Source organism: Heterodontus francisci, chromosome 22, assembly GCF_036365525.1.
Source record: "Heterodontus francisci isolate sHetFra1 chromosome 22, sHetFra1.hap1, whole genome shotgun sequence".
Lineage (NCBI taxonomy): Eukaryota > Metazoa > Chordata > Chondrichthyes > Heterodontiformes > Heterodontidae > Heterodontus > Heterodontus francisci.
Genome location: NC_090392.1, coordinates 71,059,391 through 71,081,571, shown reverse-complemented (window position 1 = coordinate 71,081,571; position 22,181 = coordinate 71,059,391). Strand labels below are relative to the sequence as shown.

Below are 22,181 nucleotides of genomic sequence, written 5' to 3'. Positions count from 1 at the left end.
CTAGAGAGTGAGAATGGGGAGTTAAAAGTAGATAATAAGGAAATGGCAGATGAAATGAACAAATATTTTGCTTCTGTCTTCGCTATAAAGGATACAAAAAACATTCCAGTAATAGCTGTAAATCAGGAGGTGGAAGGAAGAGAGGAACTTGGTGAAATTACAATCACCAGGGAAGCGGTAGTGAGCAAACTGATGGATCTGCAGGTTGATAAGTCCTCGGGTCCTGATGGACTTCATCTTAGGGTCTTAAAAGAGGTGGCTAATTAGGTGGTAGATGCGTGGTGAGAATTTTTCAAAATTCGCTAGTTTCTGGAATGGTTCCATCAGACTGGAAAGTAGCAAATATAACCCCCTCTATTCAAGAAGTGGGGAGGCAGAAAACAGGTAACTATAGGCCAGCTAATGTGACGTCTGTCATGGGGAAGGTATTAGAATCAATCGTTAAGGAGGCTATAGCTGGGCATTTAGAAAAACTCAAGGTAATCAGGAACAGTCAGCATGGTTTTGTGAAGGGGAAATCATGTTTAACCAATTTATTGGAGTACTTTGAAGGAGTAACATGCGCTGTGGATAAAAGGGAGCCCATTGACGGACTGTACTTGGATTTACAGAAGGCATTTGACAAGGTGCCACATAAAAGGTTATTGCGCAAAGGGGGAGCTCATGGTGTAGGGGATAACATATTAGCTTGGTTAGAAGATTGGCTGGCTGGCAGAAAACAGAAAGTACGCATAAATGTGTCCTTTTCTGATTGGTAGGATGTGACGAGTGGAGTCCCGCAGGGGTCTGTGCTGGGGCCTCAACTTTTTACAATTTATATCAATGATTTGATGAGGGGAGCGATGGCATGGTAGCTAAATTTGCAGATGACACAAATTTGTGTAGGAAAGTATGTTGTGAAGAGGACAGAAGGAGGTTGCAGACCGATATAGATAGGTTGAGTGAGTGGGCAAACATTTGGCAGATGGAGTATAATGTAGGAAAATGTGAAGTTGTTCACTTTGGCAGGAAGAATAAAAAAGCAGAGTAATACTTAAATGGAAAATGACTGCAGAATTCTGAGGTGCAGAAGGATCTAGGTGTTCTAGTGCATGAGTCACAATAAGTTAGTATGCAGGTACAGCACTGTTCGGGATTGCAGGATTTTGACCCAGCGACAGTGAAGGAACGGCGATATAGTTCCAAGTCAGGATGGTGTGTGGCTTGGAGGGGAACTTGAAGGTGCTAGTGTTCCCATGCATCTGCTGCCCTTGTCCTTCAAGGTGGCAGATATCGCAGGTTTGGAAGGTGCTGTCTAAGGAGCCTTGGTGCATTGCTGCAGTGCATCATGTAGATGGTACACACTGCTGCCACTGTGCGTCGGTGGTGGAGGGAGTGAATGTTGAAGGTGGTGGATGGGATGGTGTCGAGCTTCTTGAGTGTTGTTGGAGCTGCACACATCCAGGCAAGACTCACTACTTTGCAAAACGAATTTATTGGTTATGAAGTGCTTTGAGTCATCATGACAATGAACCATGTCAATGCTAATTCTTTCTTTAGACTTAGTCAGTACTTCACTACCTAAATCTGAAGTCCTCCCCATTGTGACCCTAATATCAGTTCAATTAATTTATCAAAACTTGACTGGAACCAATGCAGTTTTGCCAGAGCTTCACTCTGGCTGTCCCTGCCCTGAGAGCTTTTTGGTTTCTTGCCTGTAACAAACATGGCGCATCGCACCTCCAATGCTCACAGCGCACAGGACGCATGCGCACACTCGGCTGCCAGGACTGTCGCGCTCCAATTGGCCGCAGCGACTTCCGCTCCTGTTGTCGGAGCCTGGGTGGACCCTGTACACCGGCAGGAAGCGGGTTAAGATGGCGGCGGCAGAGGTTGCTGATGGTGACGATTCCCTGTACCCTATTGCGGTTTTAATTGACGAGCTGCGAAATGAAGATGTGCAGGTAGGCGAGAGCGGAGACCAGGAAAAGGATGGAAATTAAGTGAATGTCTTTGTCCCAGGGTTTGGCTGTGGGAGGAGGCTTGGTGCAGCTTTGTAACCGGGGTCGGTGTTAGCATTTTATTGTGGGCCTTACACCGTGATTAGGCAACATTTGCAAAAGGGTGTAGGTTCAAATTGCGAAAGATTACAATTAATAAACCTATGATAAATATTTAAGAAAACTATTTTAAAAAATGAGCAAAGAGTAGGGCATTAAGATTAAATAAGTAGTTGTCAAGGCCTACATAGACATGATGGTAAAATGGCTGTCTCCTTAATATGATTTAAGGATAAATGCATATGGGTAGAAATTAAATCTTATTGCTTGGGGGGAGTGTTCTCATAGTCTCACCCAAAAGTCTCCCTTTTTATTTTCCTTTTAAATAGTCAAGATGCAAACCATTTTTTGTTTGTTATTAAGCCCTGTGCTCTATTCTGTGCCATCACTGAGTAATTTTTCTGCAGAAACCCCTATTTCTTCTCCTGAAGGAAGTACATTTATTTACATAATAAAAGCAAAATACTGCGGATGCTGGAAATCTGAAATAAAAACAAAGTGCAGGAAATACTCAGTGGGTCTGACAACATCTGTGGAGAGAGAAAGAGTTGGCATTTTGAGTCGGGTGTGATTCCTCTTCAGAACTGAAGGAAGGTAGAAATGTGATGGGTTTTATGTTGAAAGGTGGGGGTGGGGGTGAGGAAGAGCAAAAGGGAAGGTCTGTGATATGGTAGAGGGTGGGAGAGATTAAATGACACAGATGTCATAAAACTAAAGGCAAATGGAGCGGTAACAGTTATAGTAAATGACAAAGCATTTGTCCAGAGAGAGTGTTAATGGCAGAATAATGAACAGCTCTGTCCGAAAGCAAAAACATGAATAAACAAGTTTAAGACCAGCAAACAGTTGAAATAGGGGTCATTATCTGAAATTGTTGATCTCAATGAAGGGCAGAAGAACCTAAGCGGGAAAGCATTCCAATACATAAAGCAGAACATCATCGGGGAGACTGGCCAGCAGCAAGACAAGTGACCCCCATTTTCATCAATTTCTCCCGCCCTCTACCCTATCACAGACCTTGCCTTTTGTTCTTTCTCTTGCCCCCCCAGCCCTCTTCAGTGGCATAAAACCCATCACTTTTCTACCTTACTTAACATCAACTCTGTTTCTCAGTTGCTGCCAGACCTGCTGAATTGATGCAGCATTTTCTGAATTTATTTGTAATTCATTCTGGAGATGTAGATGTAGCTGGCAAGGCTGGCATTTGTTGTCTATCCTTATTTGCTTTGAGAAGGTGGTGATGGGCTGCCTTCTTGAACCGCTGGTAGTGGTTTGATATAACTGATTAGCATGTTAGGCCAGTTGAGAGGGTTATTAAAAGCCATTCTGGGACTGGAGTCATATATGGCTGGGCTGAGAAAGAATTGCAGGTTTCTTCCACTGCAGTGATGGAACATGAGCTCCACTTCCCTGCACTATTAGTGTAGACCTGTCGGTTAATAATACAGTAATATACGAACTACGATACTGTACTTAAAATACTTTTTTTTTCTTTCATGGGATGTGTGTGTTGCTGGCAAGGCCAGCATTTGTTGGCCATCCCTAATTGCTCTTGAGAAGGTGGTGGTGAGCTGCCACCTTGAACCACTGCAGTCCATCTGGTGTAGGAATACCCATAGTGCTGGTAGGAAGGGAGTTCCAGGTTTTTGAACCAGCGACAGTGAAGGAATGACAGTCCAAGTCAGGTTGATGTGTGACTTGAAGGGGAATTTGCAGGTGGTGGTGGTGTTCCCATGCTTCTGCCCTTTTTCTTCTAGGTGTTAGAAGTCACAGATTTGGAAGGTACTGTCAAAGAAGGCTTGGAGAGTTGCTGCAGTGCATCTTGTATGTGGTACACACTGCTGGTGGTGGAGGGAGTGAATGTTGACAGTGGTGGATGGCGTGCCGATCAAGCAAGCTGCTTTGTCCTGGATGGTGTTGAGCTTCTTGAGTGTTGTTGGAACTGCACTCATTCAGGCATGTGGAGAGTATTCCATTACACTCTTGATTTGTGCCTTATGGATGGTGGATAGGTTTTGGAGAGCCAAGAGGTGAATTACTCACTGCTGGATCCCTAGCCTCTGACCTGCTCTTGTAGCCACAGTATTTCTGTGGCTGGTCCAGTTAAGTTTTTGATCAATGGTAATCCCCTGAAACATTAACTCTTTCTTCCTCTGCTGATGCTGCCAGACTTGCTGAGTATTTCTGGCACTTTCTGTGCACATTTCAGAGTCCCAGCATCCACAGTATTTTGCTCTGATTGTAGCTGAAGGAGGATGGTAGGTGATAATCAGCAGGAGGTTTACTGACCTATGTTTGACCTGATGCTGAGAGACTTCATGGGGTCCAGAATCAGTGTTGGGGACTCCCAGAACAACTCCACCCGATTGTATACCACTGTGCTGCCACCACTGGTGGGTCAGTCCTGCCTGTGGGATATACCTAGGGATGGTGATGAAGGCGTTTGGGATATTGGCTGTAAGGTATGATTCTGAGAGTATTACTATGTCAGGCTGTTGCTTGGCTAGTCTGTGGGACAGCTCTCCCAATTTTGGTACTGGTCCCCAGATGTTAGTAAGGAGGACTTTTCAGGGTGTCCTGTCATTATTTCCGGAGCCTAAGTTGATACCGGGTGGACTATCCAGTTATATTTTTTGACTTTTCTGTAGCGGCTTGTTATAACTGAGTGGCTTGCTAGGCCATTTCAGAGGGCAGTTAAGAGTCAGCCGCATTGTTATGGGTCTGGAGTCACGTGTAGTCCAAACCAGGTAAGAATGGCAGATTTCCTTCCCTAAAGGACGTTAATGAACCAGATTGGTTTTACAACAATTTGGAGGTTTCATGGTCACCGTTACTGAGACTAGCTTTTAATTCTAGATTTATTAATTAATTGAATATAGCACTGGAGGGGCAAGAATTTTGCATATCAAATAGTTTACAGAGTGTGGTGATGAGCTCGAGAGAGCTGAATGTTTTTGGTTTGGGCTTGGCGCTCCTTTATCTTGTTAGCTTAAAATGTAGATGGGTGCAAATAACTCTGCAGGCCTTTAAAGGCAATCTGAAAAAATAAATGAAAGTGAAGTAGCATTCCCTTAGGATTGGAGGGATTGCGAAGCTGCTGAGTTGAGCAGAGGCCTAAAAGGATAGGAACTGAACAAAAACATCCAAAAAAGGCAAACTGAGCAATAAAGGCAAAGGAAAGATTGGAACTAAAAAATTTAATCAGGAAAATGACAGAAACCAATATCGCAGAGGATAGAAAAATAAACCCAGAGGAAAGATTTGCAGAAATAGAAAGAGTAAAGGATAAGACGAAAGGGTGGTTGAAAGTAATAAAAAAAAATGAGGAGGGGGTAACGGTGGATATAGTTTAAAAAAACACAAAGACAAATGGGGAAATTATGAGTTGTGTTTGTTGAAAGGTTTCAACAGCAGCTGACAGCTTTAGTTAGAGCAGCATGATGCAGTTTTTGTAGCCTTGCTTATGCACAGACTCCTGGTAGTGGTTCATCTTACAGTTGCGATTGCCATCTATTAATCTTCGCAGAATGAGTTTGAGCAAAGAGCCAGGCCTTATTGGCGGTCAGTGCATCCCCACCCTTCCTTCATACTGAGTTACTATGTGGTAGCGATTAGTTTAGGAAGGCAGGAATTGAATAATTTAGAGCCATTCTTTGGAGATGACTTGGGTATTGTCATGTTTGTGGTATGAAAGTTTTGTTAAAAGCCTTGGGTATCTGGTAATTAAATTATATTTTAGCCATATTCTCAATGTTCACACCATGCTTATTGGTATTTTGAAACATTCTGGTTTAGCTGCAGAACATGGAAGTGCACACGCTATTGTAAGTTGCTGCATTTTAATGCTTGAGGATTGTGATCATTGAGTTGAGCTATTATGATTTTGTTTTATGATGGAGCTACAGTGTAAATTGCCATCTCGTGACTTTTAGTACTTCCTTCAGTTAAAGTCTTGCATTTATATAGTGCTTTTCATAACCTCAGGATGACTCTGTGCTTTACAGCCAATTAAGTACAGTGAATGCTGTAAATGAAGGGCACCCAAAGTACTTGCATCTAGTTTCCTTATTTTTAAAATGGTCAATGAATGTACAGTAAACACGAAGAGCCAGATATCCTCGGATTGGCTGTATCTCCTGCAGTATTCCCTTTTTTTTTTGGCCCTCTCCTCCGATTGTGTCCAATTCTGCAGCCTTGCCAGTGGAATGTCATTATATTAATTTTCTGCTTGTTGGAATTGCCGGTTCATTGCCACCCTGCAGTCCTTTTGCATTGAGGGAGGGATGTCCTGATCCTGGGATCTGCTGTGTTGGTAGCCTGCACAAGTGAAGAAGTTGCTGTAGGGCTGGAGTGTCTGGGAGTTCTCAGCTACACTGGGGTGGGGAGTGGAAATAATGGCCTGGAGACTCCTAATGTTTGAAGTGTTGTTGGGGGCTGTTACCAGCTCGTTAGTACTGGTAGAGTATTATTGCCAATTCTCGGTTGGAAGCATTTCTGGAGGTTTGCCCACATGGTGCAGATAAATCTTATTGGACTTCAGCACCTCTTTCCCTCCCCACCTACCCACCCACTGCTGATTCCCAATTTACTCCTTTCCCCTTTACCGTCATTTGTGGAGTGGGGAGTTCTTTACCCAGTATCTTTAGTGGCACAGAATCCCCCGTATCCCTGGGATAGAGCTGTGCAAGTATCTAATCCGAGAGATGAAGTGGTTTCTATGTCATTTTGGATGCTGAGTTAGGAGATCTCCATTACACAGAAGCAGATTTTTTCCTCTCTCTCTCCACTTGGTGCCACCTTGTGCTTTTGATGTTTTAGGTTGCAAATGGGCTTGGTACATTGAAGGCTGTAAGTATCAGTGGTTTCAAGGGGCAGCTTGTGTTTACTACAATGTAAGTTATTGGGACTGTCAATATGTGTCTGCTTTTTGGGCATGTCTTTTTTTTTATAGTTTTCACTTACTTTTGAAGTGTAGTCACTTGTAATGTAGGAAACACAGTCAATTTTCACACAGCAAGGCCTCACCAACAGCAGTGTGATACTGACCAGGTAATCTGTTTTTAGGTGTTAGTTGTGGAATAAATATTGACCCCACTTGAGAGAACTCTCCTGCTCTTTGATATAGTGCCATGGGATCTTTTTTACATCCACTTGAGAGCAGACAGGGCCTTGGTTTAATGCTTCATTGGAGAATTGACACCATGCCACTGAATCACGGGTGACACCTTTAGTTAATTTTTGAGAACTTAAAAAGCCCTGTCCCCCTTGCCACTTTTAAATTTGATTCAGCGATCAACCTTTGTATGGTTCCCTTTGCTTCCCCCTCCCACTCAGCTTTCTGACTGAATATGGATACAAGCAAGCCTTGAAGGTGGACAAACCTGAATCAAAAATATTTGCAGGTACTGAAGTTGCCAAATAACTGGCATGCTGTTACTCTATCACTAATATCTGTACACTATGTTTATGTAACAAAGCTTGTAAAAATCACAGTTCTTGGTATAGAAATATATGTTCAATTAATTGTGCTGGTTGGATCTCTGGCTTTTCCCCTTTGATCTTCAGATGTAAATGTCTGGTGTCAAAGATCAAAGTAAACTTGTGCTTCATTGTCTCAACCTGAAATATGGAATTAAAAGCACCCCAGTTGATAGAAATGTATGTATTTGTTTCTCTGGAACAACATTGAAATTGAGCACAAGTTATTGTTGTGGTAGGCGTTTGGTGCAATTTTACTGTAACCATCCCCAATAGAGAACATCTGCAAATCAGCATCCTAATGCGAAGAAAACCATAACTGTATACTATAAATATAATTAATTCTACTTTTAAAAGGCTACAGCTGAAGATTATATGACATTCATATGTGTTGCCATAATTTGCACAATCTCAATTTGGCCATGTTCTTGAAAACTGCATCTGATTTGCATTCAGCTTTTCCATACTCTCAAAATGTAGTTATTTAACCTTGACTTGGTACCTCCATGGCTATGCACCATTTCAAAATTGTTTTTCAGCTCTAATATACAAATGCATGCTTTATTAGTTGTACTCCACTTAATTCATATCTGATAATTCAGTTGTTAGCAGTACATATGTACTTTATTTCTGTTGCTTAATTCAAATTTCTGGATAATTTTATTATAAAAAGTGCACTGAATGATGAGAGGTTTCATCCTTCACAGAGGCAATTTTAAAAATCTTTGCCACGTTGTTCGTTTCACTTCATTGGATGAATGCTTACCTTTATCAAATCTTATGAAGGAAGGAGTCGCTGCATGTAAGAACATAGGAAGACAAAAATTCCTAGATTTTTAAAAAAAGCCATGGTCCATCTAGTTCACCATCATATAGTATAGTGATGTTGGAGTTGCTGACTAATAGCAATCAATCTCTTTCAATTAGTCCATAACAAACCCAGATATGACATGAGGAAAACCCCATTGGTAGAGAGATTTGGCAACTAAGTGCAAAGTTACCTGTTCCCATCCTGCACTTTATATGTTATGACATATTACTCGTACTGTATCCCAAAAAGCCATTTTCTGAAAGAAATCTTAACTAATTTGGATTTGAATGAATCCATACAAACTTCTTCCACCGCATCCATAGGGACCCTGTTCTGTGGATTGATTTCTTGCTCACTGCAATATTGTTTCTAGATTTAGTTTTGGATTTATCCCGCTTTAAGCACAGGCTGTGTCCTCTGGTTCTGCTGCTCTGGACAGGATGAAGTACCTTGTTATGATCTGTTACCTAGTTCCTTTTAGAATCTTATAAATTGCAAGCATCTCACCTCTAAATTATCTTTCCAGCATGAGCATACCCAATTTCCATAGTCTTTCCTCTTAATCATTCTGATTGCTTTTCTGGTTGTGTAAATGAGAACTGGATCTTGCTGTCTTGAGTTGGCTATGGTTAAAATTCATATCAATATTTTTATTTTCCTTCATTGAAATTAACACTTTTTCTGGAGTTTGATTCTGCAGGTGGCTTTTGTCCATAGTACCTTGCCCAAGTGATCATTATCAATGTGTGGACATTTATGTTGAGTGACTGGTGGAAACACCACCACTTGCAAGTTCCCCTCCAAGCCACACACCATCCTGACTTGGAACTATATTGCTGTTCCTTCACTATCGCTGGGTCAAAATCCTGGAACTCCCTTCCTAACAGCACTGTGGGTGTACCTACCCCACATGGACTGCAGCGGTTCAAGAAGGCAGCTCACCACCACCTTTACAAGGGCAATTAGGGATGGGCAATAAATGCTGGCCTAGCCAGCGATGCCCATATCCCATGAATGAATTTAAAAAAAAAGTAGGCCATTTGACTATCGAGTCATCAAAACTGAACCAGAGTTTATCCTCCCTGGTTATCTCTATATAGCTTTGTTATCTGGCACGTGCCGTACCTAAGAGCTACCGGATAATTAAAATTCAGTTAATCAAGAGTTGTACTTAACAAGGCAATACAACACAATAGTTTTAATTTTAAGAGAAATGGTTACAAAGTACAAGATGTACAATACAGAAATCACGAGGTAGTAAAGATGCATAGAAATCTTGAGGTACAGAAAACCTGATGTACAAATTACTCTAAAGCACTAAACTTGTGTCACTACAGTATGGGCAGCGCATGGGTGTACACTCAGATAACGAAAGCGATTTGTGCAATACACTGTCTAGCTGCATTAATTTAGGTTTATGTAGAGTACATTGTAGTTCAACAGATTTATTAGTCTCGGAACTAGCAAAGAATTTCGATAACTTTTTTTTTGAACCTTGATGTCCTATATTGTTGATGAACCAGCATTATATTCATTCATCAACACGTTACATTTTTCATTTTTTCAAGACATATGCAATTGTCTATTTTTTTTGGTTTAGCATCAACGCAACTCATCCACTTTTCCCCTTTCCTCTCGATGCTTTATTGAATGCCATAATGGATAGATGGTGAGATAAATCGTGATATAAGCAACAGACTCAACATGATGGTGGATACGAACAGGATGACTGTTGGCAGCATCACTAAGATTACTAACGGCAGCATCACTAACTAATGCTGAGAACAGTTAACTGCATTCGGGAAAACTCAGCCCAGGAGATCTTTGAGAGATGTCTGGAGGTGCCCGGTGGATTCCAGTTACTGCAATGGAGACTTGTTTAGGGAGATTTTGGAAATTCTGGGTAATAGAGCTTGCCAGTTGGTAAAGTGCCAGATAACAAAGCTTTTATTGTTCATGTCTTTGCAACAGCACTTCCTGGATTATTATCGGATTGGGAACCTTAACTGCTTTCTTGCTCCCCCACCCTACCCCACCGACTAGGGGTACTCGAGCTTCTTGGAACAACCCACTGCTGTCTTGAATTGAGATCTGCTCACCCTACAAGAGGGAAGGGAGGAGATGCAGAAGAGGGAACTTTTTTGGTCTGTATGACTGAGGTTCTCGCTGGATAAACTCACTGAGCCATTGGATGCTGGTAGCAATGATCTTGTCACAGGAGCTTCCAGCTATCGATCAATATTTTAATCACTCTTTTCCCCCCACCTTTTAAGTTGAGAGTGATAGGCATGAGTTTCAATATACCAAAATTGAACTTTAGAAACCATTATTCCCATATTCTAACTTGCTTGGCAGCATTCTTGAGGTTTCATTTGATTTGTGACTCATTTGTACTTGCATATTTTTAACTTGTGTAATTTTTTTAAAAAAAAAAGTACTTGAGGATTTTCCAGAACAGAAAGGGCCATTAGGTCTAGTGAATCCATCAATTTTTTTTATAGAACATCTCCATCTACCAGTCTAAGGATTGCACCCTCCAATCGCTTCTGTCTCTATTTTTATCTCAAACCCATCGATCTACTGCTTCAATGGACTGCTCAGGCAGTTCTCTTAAACTTTTGATGATTGACTTCTCTGAGGCCCTCCCTTGCTATTTAGTTTGACTTGGGCTCGTTGACTTGGAAACCTTTCATCGTACATAGGTGTCTAGATCCTAGGAATTATGGAGGGATCCCAGCTTATCCTTGAAATACAGTTTTTGTTTGCTTGTGGATGTTTTTCCACTATAATTTTTTTTGAAAAAAGTTTACTGTGTTGATAGTTCTGTTTTCTTTTGGATGATTGACACTAGCTTTCAGTAGTGAGGACTGAAGTACTCAGGAGTGTGTCAGAGAATTTTCAGGGGCTCCCCACCTAGAAGTGGTATCAGTACCATAATTAGACCATTTACCTGGCTTGGTGTCATCAATTCCCTTCATAACCATGAAAGCTGAAATTAGATTGCCTCAAACAATCCTCTTTGTGGGGGGAAGCACACAGTTTATGTGACTGCTTTGTTGAAATGTTAACTGCTCTGCTCTCCACAGATACTCTCTGACCTGCTGAGCGTTTCCAGCATTTTCTGTTTTGCACCAAATGTTTTTGGAGTGTCACTAAGAAGATGAACTCATGACATATTTGATCAGCTTCATACCTTCATTAGAGGTCACAGACATAAGAAAAAACACATAGACAAATACTGTGCATGTGTACTAGTTTCAGTGCTCCTGCTGAATCTGCCCTGAAATATAAATACAGACACCTGCATCTTATTGGAAAGCTGCTTCCAGTGGAACTGGTTCCAGTGTAAATTGGCTATTAAACCTGGCAAATAGCCTTGCCTTACATTGCATACTTGCACAACTCATTTTGTACTGTTGAACCTTGTGCCAGAGAACGGTCATATTTCAGTCAGTTTGACGGCATTCAGACTACTTCAGCCGTACTGGAAGAATATTGATTCCGTTCCTCTGGTGCTAGTGTATGCAGATCAATGCCTTTTTATAGTCTGTTGTTAAGATAAGAAATGGTGTCACAACATGGGTTTGCTGATTTGCTGTTCTCCACCCTTACAATGTAGCCCTTGGGAGCTGAGTGTTTTGTGTGTTTGAATACAATGCGTGCTACTGTGCATCTCCCTTAAGGCAGTATCACATGGAGTAGGGCCAATTTAGAACAGACTTTTAAGAGCTCACCAGTAACTTATTGTAGTTTGTGTGAAATACCTGCAAGTGCTGAGAGTCGTAGGGGCTCATTTCATAACTTGAACGTGCATAAAAGAATTTTTAGAAGGTGTTGATAGAGGTACAATGTTCTGTTGTGAGGGTGTATTCTGAAATGTTAATTGATTATATGCGGTCCAATACTTTATCCTGTTCTGGACACTACAGGGATCAAAAGTTCCTATCTAATGTGTTACAATGGGTGGTTATTTTGTATACTGGCTGTCCGGTTAGATTGAGATGTTCTTTCTGTACAGCATGATAACACTCTCCTCCATTGTGTGATTTACTTTGTGTGTAAATACTGCTCTTCATACTAGTACAGGAAATCTGCTGTATTCAGGAACTTTGCACTCTTACATTTCTCCTCTACTTAAGAGAATGGAAAAGTCAAGCAACTAACATTTCTTTGTTGGATCGTGATTTTAGTAGCTCATTCTGTCTTTTCCTGTATGGATGCAAAGAGCTAAAAATTCCCACACATTGGCAACTGGTTCAATAATGGTAGAATTTTGAGGATATGAAACAATACCTCGAATTTTGCGATGGTAGGGAAAGGTGAGGGACTGGAATTGCCCTAACTCTGAATATTGATATCCCGTGAAGTTGAGGCTTCCCTAGTGTTATGATCAAGTGAGGAGGGGTTGAAGAGCTTCCCTCTTTTTCCCCCTCCTTGTTAGGCCGCAACAGGTTTAGTTCGTTCTTAAAGTGGATGTACTGGCCAATTCAGTAGGTGTTTAGTTTTTGTTATGATCATAACAAAAACCAAAGAGGTTAACTTTATTGTACCTAAACCGAACTAATAATATACCGCAGCAACTTTCTCACACACGCACTCTAGAGGTTTGCACACACGCAAATAGGTTAAAAAGTGGGGAAAGGTAGATTGGTTGAGTTAGAGTTCATAAAAAAGGTATACAACCTGTGAAGTTTGGTGATTCAGCTGGCTTCTAGCTGAATTCACTGGCCCTGAGGCTTTTAGTTTTAGTGAGTCTTGTAGAAATAGTGAGGCGGATGATTTCCTGCAGCGGGCATTCTGATTATAACCGGAGTGTGCAAAGGTGATCAGTCAACAGCAGGATTTGAAAGCTTTCAAGCTGGAATGGAGAGAGAAAGGGAGAGACCCCACTTCGGGTCTGCTCATGTCAGAGTCCAGTTGCTGCTTCTCTGCTGCAGAGAAAACACCAGCTTAAAACCACAGATGGCCAGGGGCTTGTCGCATGACAGTTACTTAGTGATTCAAAACATAACAGCAGCAGTATTCTTGCTGAGAGAACAGGTAGTTCCTTTAAACTTCCTTGGTCTTGGTTCTTGCTGGGATATTAGCAGACATTTCCTCTCCTCAGTCCTTTGCAATGTCGGATACAGTGTTGCAAACTAGGTGATCATCTTAAGCTGAAAGGATGACTTTGCTGGCAGTTTGTCTTTTTTAAAAAAAGGTTCTTTATATTTTTTTGAAGAAATTTGAAGTCAGATCTCCAGTTAGTGGACCAAAGAAAATTATCATTCAGCAAAATACATTGGCCTGACACTAGTGAGTAGCTGAGCCATACAGTCCAGGAAAGAGCTGAATTAACTGATTTCAGCTAGGACTATGGATAGAGGAGCTAGAATTAGCCAGAGAGAGTGTGAGGGGGGTGGGGGGGGGGGGGGGGGGTGACGGATGGCAGTGTGGGAGGTCAGTCAGGGTTGTTGCTCTCTATTGCTGATCTGCAGTTGGAAGTGTGTATGCATAGGCATCAAGTGATAGGAGCCCTACGATGCTCTGCACAGTGCAGTGACCGACATTTGTGCAGCTGAAATCCATGAAGTCATGCTCCAGCAAGGAATAATTGTATTGGTGTACTATGTGACACTGTGAGAGTGACAATTTATTTGCCTCAAGAGTTAGCAAACTGTTACTTTGGAATCAGCTTTCATGGTTCTTTGTTTGTCCTTTGTATTGCTCTGTCATCTGGTATAAATTGCCACTAAGGTTAGTTACTTAAGGGGTTATCCCTCTGGCATATTTGTCTAATTTTGTTAATTTTTTTCCTATAATTTGTATGGTAATTTTTAAAATCTACTTTCAGGACCTAAATGACATTCAAAAAGTACTCTTTTCCTTTCCCCAGCTGCGTCTGAACAGCATTAAGAAACTGTCAACGATCGCCTTGGCTTTAGGAGTTGAAAGGACCCGGAGTGAGCTCCTTCCATTCTTGACTGGTATGTACATAGCTGCTAGTATTTGCTATTGTATTTTCATTTTAACAAAGGAATTGCCCAATTGAAGCTTGACCTAGCTTTAAACTGATTTCTACTCCATCTACAAACATTCACTCCCTCCACCACCGACGCACAGTGGCAGCAGTGTGTACCATCTACAAGATGCACTGCAGTAATGCACCAAGGCTCCTTAGACAGCACCTTCCAAACCCGCGACCTCTACCAACTAGAAGGACAAGGGCAGCAAATACATGGGAACATCACCACCTGCAAGTTCCCCTCCAAGTCACACACCATCCTGACTTGAAACTATATCGCTGTTCCTTTACTGTCGCTGGGTCAAAATCCTGGAGCTCCCTTCCTAACAGCGCTGTGGGTATACCTACCCCAAATGGACTGCAGTGGTTCAAGAAGGCAGCTCACCACCACCTTCTCAAGGGCAATTAGGGATGGACAATAAATGCTGGCCTGGCCAGCGTCGCCCACATCCCATGAATGAATGAAATAAAAAAATACTGGTTTCTTGTCTTGACGTAGATACCATCTATGATGAAGATGAAGTGCTGTTGGCTTTGGCAGAACAACTGGGAAGCTTCACCGTTCTTGTTGGGGGACCAGAATATGTTCACTGTTTGCTGGTAGGGAAGAACTTGAATTTATATATTGTCTTTCAAAACCTCAGCATCCCAGAGTGATCACAGTCAATTAACTACTTTTGATGCATTGTCACTATTGTACTGTAGGCAGATGCAATAGCTTATTCTTGCACAGCAAGATCTCGCAAACGGCAACAAGGTAAATGGCTAATTTTAGTGAGGGATGAATGTTAACCATGACATAGAAATCCCTTGCTGTGCTTCTATTTGTGCCATAGGATTTTTTTTTATGGTCACCTGAAGGAGCAAATGGGGCCTCAGTTTGACATCTTGTATAGAACACCGCACCTGTAACCGACAGTTCAGCACTACATCCAAGTGTTAACCTAGGCTACGTGATCCGTTCTCTGGAGTGGATCTTCACACATGATCAGCTGACTAAGTTCTTGGTAACTTACAGGCGAGCTGTGTTTCCTGCATGTAATTTTCTTTTGACATGAGCAATAATAAAGACTTAAGTTTATATGGTGCCTTTCATGATACCAGAATGTTGCAAAGTGCTTTGCAGCTAAATAAAGCACTTTTGTGAAGTGTGGTCGCTGTTGTCGGAAATATGGCAACCAACTTGCACATAGCAAGGTCGCACAAACGGCAGCCTGATTTGACTAGATCATTTCTTTTGTTGAAAGTAGAGCAATATGCATCTAGTGACAACACTGAGTGTAATGTGATCAGCTCTGGGCAAGGTTTCATACAGGCCTTTTTGAATATGATGGTGATGCATTGAAATGTACTTAATTTGCTTTGTTGGATTAATTACTGAATCCCCAGGCCTTCTGTTCCAGTTTTATCAGTTGATTAAAACTGTGTCCCTCATTATTTTGTAAAAACTGGTAATTTCTCCATTCTTCTTCCCCGACTCTCCTAATACCTGCTGTTGTATTCTTGCAAATGTTCCAGTTGCCCTAGAGTGCCTTGCCATGGTGCATGTTCATGTGTAGCCTAGCTGCAGTGTCAAAGATCTATTTTGCTGTGGGGATCATCATAGTTGAGCCTAATTTTGTCCCCTCTCAAAGTCCACAAGCATTCTTTGCATGGGGTTACTGGATAATGGTGTGGATTGATGTTCCCTTCTTAACCCAATGGGACTAAGACTGACTCTGGTGCCCTAACTGTCACTCAAACATGGGAACTTCAGGTCTGTATGTTTAAGCTGAGCTATTGGAACCAAAACACACATTTAAAAGACGAGGGTTATAATGTTTTAGGTTTTTCTTTGTGCACAGAATACATTATATCCTTTTATTGCAATAAAGCAGTTATTTAATCTGAAATAGTTGTAATAGTGAGCAAATAACTGAAGTGATCTGCATAATGAGAGCCATAAAGGTCTATTGCCAATGTAGAATGTGATTCAGACTAAAATGCTCTGATTTTCTACAGGAGGATATCATGATTGGGATGCGGGCAGCACTAAATTAAAATAATTATTTGAAATTATTAAACCATCAAAGCAGACTGCATTAGTCTTTCATATCAATGCTTAATTTGAGGAATATTAATTAGTGAAGTGTTATTGTTTGAAGTGTCAAAAATTAATCTGCAGTTATTCAAGATCTTTTCGGACACTGATTTTACTTTACATATTTAGGCATCTGGTTCTTTGTCCTGTGATGCCCTTCTCTGCTCACTTCTTCCAAACAGTTGTTTTTGTAACTTCATAGACCAATATCTGCTCTGCTAAACTAAAACATAGACACGGTTATTATTTGAGGTTGGCATTTTAGCAAATTTTTGGCAAAACCAAAATAAAACTGACTTCAGATTTATCGGTGCTTATGGCCAAGTGTGATTACTGCTTCATTGCTGCCTAGTGTGAAAAAGGAATATTAAACACTGACTATTATAAACATAAAAATTTGCAATCCTTAACGTGGCAATATGTTTACCTAGTTTACTATAGCATCGTACAACATTCTGTGAACCTAAGTCATATATGAACCACCCATGCTTTATTGAGGATACCCACATGCATCTTTATTACATGAATGGAAATCCTTTTGCACTCAAGCAAATAACATGAGCTATAGAAGATAATTTTTATTGTGGATCCATATAGTTTTTGCCTTTCAGTATGTTTGTGCCTCATTTTCTTCTAATTCCAGTGAATTTGCTCAAGAATTGATCTGAAATAGCTTGCTTTTAAAGAAAAATTTCTGTAAGAGGGAGAATAAATCATGGCCATGCATTTCACTTCAATTCTTTCTTGCTATACAGCCTCCCTTGGAGAGCCTTGCTACTGTGGAAGAGACTGTGGTACGCGATAAGGCTGTTGATTCACTGCGAGCGATCTCCCATGAACATTCTCCTGCAGACCTAGAAGTTCACTTTGTGCCACTGGTCAAACGCTTGGCTTGTGGTGACTGGTTCACGTCTAGAACTTCAGCTTGTGGTCTTTTCAGTGTCTGTTACCCTCGGGTATCCAGCTCTGTAAAAACTGAACTGCGCCAGTGAGTATGTTTTTTACTGAGTACTGTAGAAGTTCATGATGGATTATAGATTAAAGGTCAGCCAGAAACTTAATGACTTTTATAATGACAAACTTTCGACTTGACTGATGGGTTGGAAAGGTTTCCAACTCCAGTACGTGGCTTTATTAGAGGAGGTAGAAGCTGTCTACTCCCATCATGGGAAACATGATCCATTTCAGTGGATAGAACTTTTTTTTTTTGGGAGTGGCTGAAACTCCAGAGTATTGCATGCGGAACCTGTAGTAGGAATTGTGTTTAATGACATTTGAACTTATGTTTTTGTGGGTTGTTTTTTGGGGAGCGAAAGAGGTCAGAGACTAGGTGCATCCTTGTAAGTCTGTTCTCTGGCCTCAGCCACTTGAAGCCGTGCTGTTGCAGTCTTGTAATTTATAAAAAGAGTACATTGGGAGCTATGTTTAAGAAGCTCATAACTGAAATAATGCTGGAGCTGAGAGCTATTTGATAAGGGTGGGATACAAAAAATTACACTTGCCAAAAAAAGTAGCTTGCTTATTTAGAAAAGTGTAAATTTACAGGACAGAAGGAGGCTGTTACACCCAGCATGTCTGCCATCATATTGTTCTAACAGTTCATAACCGATCCTACTGCCCTGCTCCCTCTATAGATCTGCTTTCTTTGTTAAACTATATGCATGAATTGTGTGTTTGTGCATAGTGACAAATTTTGGCCTCTTCCTCCTCCTCCTCCTCCTCCTCCTCCTCCTCCTCCTCTCTTGCTTGCACCACATTGAATGTTGTCCAGTATCCAGCAGCTTTAGCCTCTTAGTTAGAATGCTGCTTGGTGTAGTTTAAATCAGTTTTCATTTTCATTAAAAAAAACTGCTGGCGTGCGTACCATATGAAGTTTTGCAGTTGCTCAGGAAATATTTGTTTAGGCAGAATACCTTTTTCTCTTTTGCCATATTCTGATTTGCCTCTGAGTGACCTTATTTGGGCCACTTTTGAAACAGAATTCTAGGTGTGTTTAATATTACAGACTTTGGAATAAGTAACAAACTGTTTTTCTAGTGGCATCTGACTTACTGCTTGGAAAGCTTTATACAGAAAATCCATATTAACTCTTATTTTTCTAATATTTAAACCAGAAATTGCACTTAAATTTTTAATATTTGCTAAATGAACCATCAGTCTTGGCTTACATTGATCTTTTCTCTGTAGGCATTTCCGTAGCCTGTGTTCAGATGATACGCCAATGGTTCGTCGAGCTGCTGCATCAAAGCTGGGTGAATTTGCAAAGGTTCTTGAGCTGGAGTTTTTAAAAAATGACATTATACCTCTCTTTACTTCCCTGGCTTCTGATGAACAGGTATGTTGTTGTAGTGCAACTTCCCTATTCCCAGTTCAACTCTGGGGTCATAGATATCAAAAATTATGGGAAATTTCTGCAGAAGATACCTTGCTCTCATTCAACTTTCAGTAACAAATGCCTGGCTTTTTCTTGGTTGCCTCAATTCCAAAATTCCCTCCTCCCCCACCCCGACAATGTCTTTAAGTTGAAAGAGAACATTTTTCCACTAGATGCCATGATTATCTCTCTGTTCTGTGTGCTGAAGCTGCTGTGACCCTCTTGTTCATATCAGTTCTGTATCCAATTACTTAAATCAACAAGAGTCCTAATTTACTCCATATGTGATGACGTGATCTCCATGAAATATTTCTCCTATTTCACATAGATGTTATAATGGGAAACAGATGGCTGGTTCACAGTCAACTCACTGGAGCTGCTGCGAAATCTGCACATGAGTATATGTTGAATTTTACTGTTGGGGAGTGGGCAGTGGTTGGTGGAGTGTATAAACGGAGATCACACGGCAAGGCACCAAGAATGGTACATAATTGATCTCAAGTTATCATTGATAATCCATTAACCATCTGGTCTATGGGATCTTCCTGTTAACAGAACCTTACTTCCTGCTGTAAAACTTTTGTGCAAACTTTTTACCAGTATAAGTTCCCACATTCACATGTTTAATGGAAACTGCCCATGTAAACCCTTCATAAGAACGTAACTTAAGAAATAGGAGCAGGACTAGACCATACGGCCTGTTGAGCCTACTGCAGCATTCAGTATGATCATGGGTTCAATTCCACTTTCCCACCTGCTCTCGTATTCCTAGATATGTCTATCTCGGCCTTAAATACATTCAGTGATGGTGCATCCACTACCCTCTGGGGTAGAGAATTCCAAAGATGCACAGCCTTTTGAGTGGAGAAATTTCTCCTCATCTCGGTCCTAAATGATTGGCCCTTTGGAACTGTGCCCCCTTGTTCTAGACTCCCTAGCCAGAGGAAACAACGTCTCAGTATCTACCCTGTCAAGCCCCATCATAATCTTGAATATTTCGATGAGATTACTTCTCATTCTTCTAAACTCTAGAGAATATGGACCCACTTTGTCTTTCCTCTCTCTTTTGCGACACCATGGTGGATCAACGAATGATATATATGTACTTGGACTTAATCCATAACCCATGGCTGCCATGACTGTCTAATTTCTTTGCGGCAAGTGATTTGGGAGCTATGCAGTTATTTTCCACATATATCTTGCCAGCATTTTAGAAACCTTTGGCTGAAAAACCAAGATTTCATCAATGTGCACCAGGTTCAAATTCCTTCTATACAAATAATCCACTCGAGCAAAGGACTCTGTATAAGTGGTCCATAGTTTACTTAGTACCTGCAGTACTGGGAAGTTAGATTGAGTCCTACATGAACGACTAGTCTCTGTCCTGACTCTGGAGCTTTGAAAAGGTGATGAACGCTCCCTTCTTTGCCTGGCTTTTGATTAAGGAGTGACTGTGGAAGCTTTGTTTTTTGAAACATTCACTTTACTGTTTGTGGGCAGGTTTATTACAAGAGCAGACGAGCCATATAGATCAGAACAGTTCCAGGTTTGATCCCTGATCTGTTCTGATTTAGATTATCTCTGCCAAATTGGCAGGAGGGCCACTATAATTGGCTTCAGTGCTCATGGTTTCTTGAGTAGGAAATTAGGTAAGATTCCAATTTCTGGTCATTATCCAGTGACCGATGGGAGCATGCTTTTGTGGGTGGGAGGGGAGGACAGGATCATGTTTGTCTGGTTGTCAAAGAACCTATCAACATTTGCTATCAAGGTTCACAGGTAAATATTGACCATTGGGTGGGTGATTGGTACCTTGAAGCATACTCAGCAAGGAGTCGCCCTTCAGGAGTGGAAGGAAAAAAGTGACTCATAAAATATCATTGCACCCTGTGTCTTGATCATCTGCTGTAACACACAGATCAGCATGCGCCTGCCAGAGATGCTTTTGGATATCAATTCACTTTAAATTTCCATCATTTGCAGTAATCCTGTCAAGGTGCTGCTATACATGTTGGAATATAAATGTACTTGTTGCAATTTACCAGTTGATTGATGATTGGGTCTTTCTGCAAAAAGATTATGTAACGGAATCTGTCAGCATTTTAAGACTTTATTGACGAGATCAATGTCATCCTACTGAGCACTTGTGTAAACGTTCTATTTTTAATTAAGAACCATTGTGGCCAGTTTTTTGAAAATCTTTTTCTTTATTCCACAGGATTCAGTGAGATTGTTGGCAGTAGAAGCTTGCGTAAGCATAGCTCAACTACTGCCCCAGGAAGATCTGGAGGCACTGGTGATGCCTACCCTACGGCAAGCAGTAGAGGACAAGTCATGGCGTGTTCGCTATATGGTTGCAGACAAATTTTCTGAAGTGTGTATTGATTACATTAAGATATATTAATATTAAGTGTAAATTTGCACCATTTCCTTTTCTGGGCCTTCCACAAGTCCAAAGTAAAATTTTTTTTAAAAAATCGTTTGATTCTCTTATCCAGCCTGAAAAATAATTTTCCCCATCAGTAATGGTGTTCAAAATCATTACGAATTAAGGACGTACAGATTAGTCTGGCATGTTTGTAAAATAAGCTCAATTCCCAGTAAGACACTGACAGAAAAATGTCTAAAGCTTTGGGGGGGCAAAAAAAAACAAGCTTGTGAGATTTTAAGTTCATTTAATTGGCTTACTTTCCATAAAATAAATGGATGTTGACATTTTTTAAAACAAGATCAAACTGGGGTCTTGTAATGTCCTGTGGGATTTGGGAGGTGATGGTTTTTTTTTTAAATATTGAAAGTGATCTGATATTTGAATATCTATGTCGTAATCTTCTATCAATTGCATTTGTCAAATACCGAAAAAATTTGCACTACATTAGGAATAATTCTGTGGAAAGGATACAGAGGAGATTTACTAGAATGATATAACGGATTTCCATTATGTGGAGAGACTCAGAGCAGCAAAGGTTAAGGGGAGATTTAATGGTGTTAAATTATGACAGGTTTTGATGAGAGTAAATAAAGAACAACTGTTTCCTTTGGCAGGAGGGTCAGAAACCAGAGGCAGATTTAAGATAATTGGCAAAAGAAGCCGAGGGGAGATGAGAAACATTTTTTTACGCAGTGAGTTATGAACTTAATTCCACTGCTCAAAAGGGTGATGAAAAGAGATTAAACTGTAATATGCGAAAGGGAATTGAAGATGTACTTGAATAGGACAACTTTCACAGGGTAGGGGAATGGGACTAATTGGATAGCTCTTTCAAAGAACTGGCATAGGCACGATGAGCTGAGTGACCACCTTCTGTGCTGTATGATTGTGATGCGGCTCAATAGAACTTTATTAGATCTCTGACTACAATATGGATTGTTCTGTATAAAGCAAAAAAACAACC

General features: G+C 40.9%; 1 protein-coding gene across 1 annotated transcript in view; it reads left to right on the top strand.

The window, feature by feature from the left end:
• The first annotated feature begins 1,818 nt into the window (after window positions 1-1,818).
• ppp2r1ba (protein phosphatase 2, regulatory subunit A, beta a) overlaps window positions 1,819-22,181 on the top strand; it is a 54,501-nt gene continuing 34,138 nt past the window's right edge. The window contains exons 1-6 of the mRNA XM_068053987.1: window positions 1,819-1,943; window positions 14,204-14,294; window positions 14,832-14,932; window positions 17,168-17,400; window positions 18,600-18,747; window positions 21,005-21,160. Coding sequence (XP_067910088.1) covers window positions 1,857-1,943; window positions 14,204-14,294; window positions 14,832-14,932; window positions 17,168-17,400; window positions 18,600-18,747; window positions 21,005-21,160 — 816 coding nt within the window. The 5' untranslated portion in view covers window positions 1,819-1,856. The remainder of the gene's footprint in view (window positions 1,944-14,203; window positions 14,295-14,831; window positions 14,933-17,167; window positions 17,401-18,599; window positions 18,748-21,004; window positions 21,161-22,181) is intronic.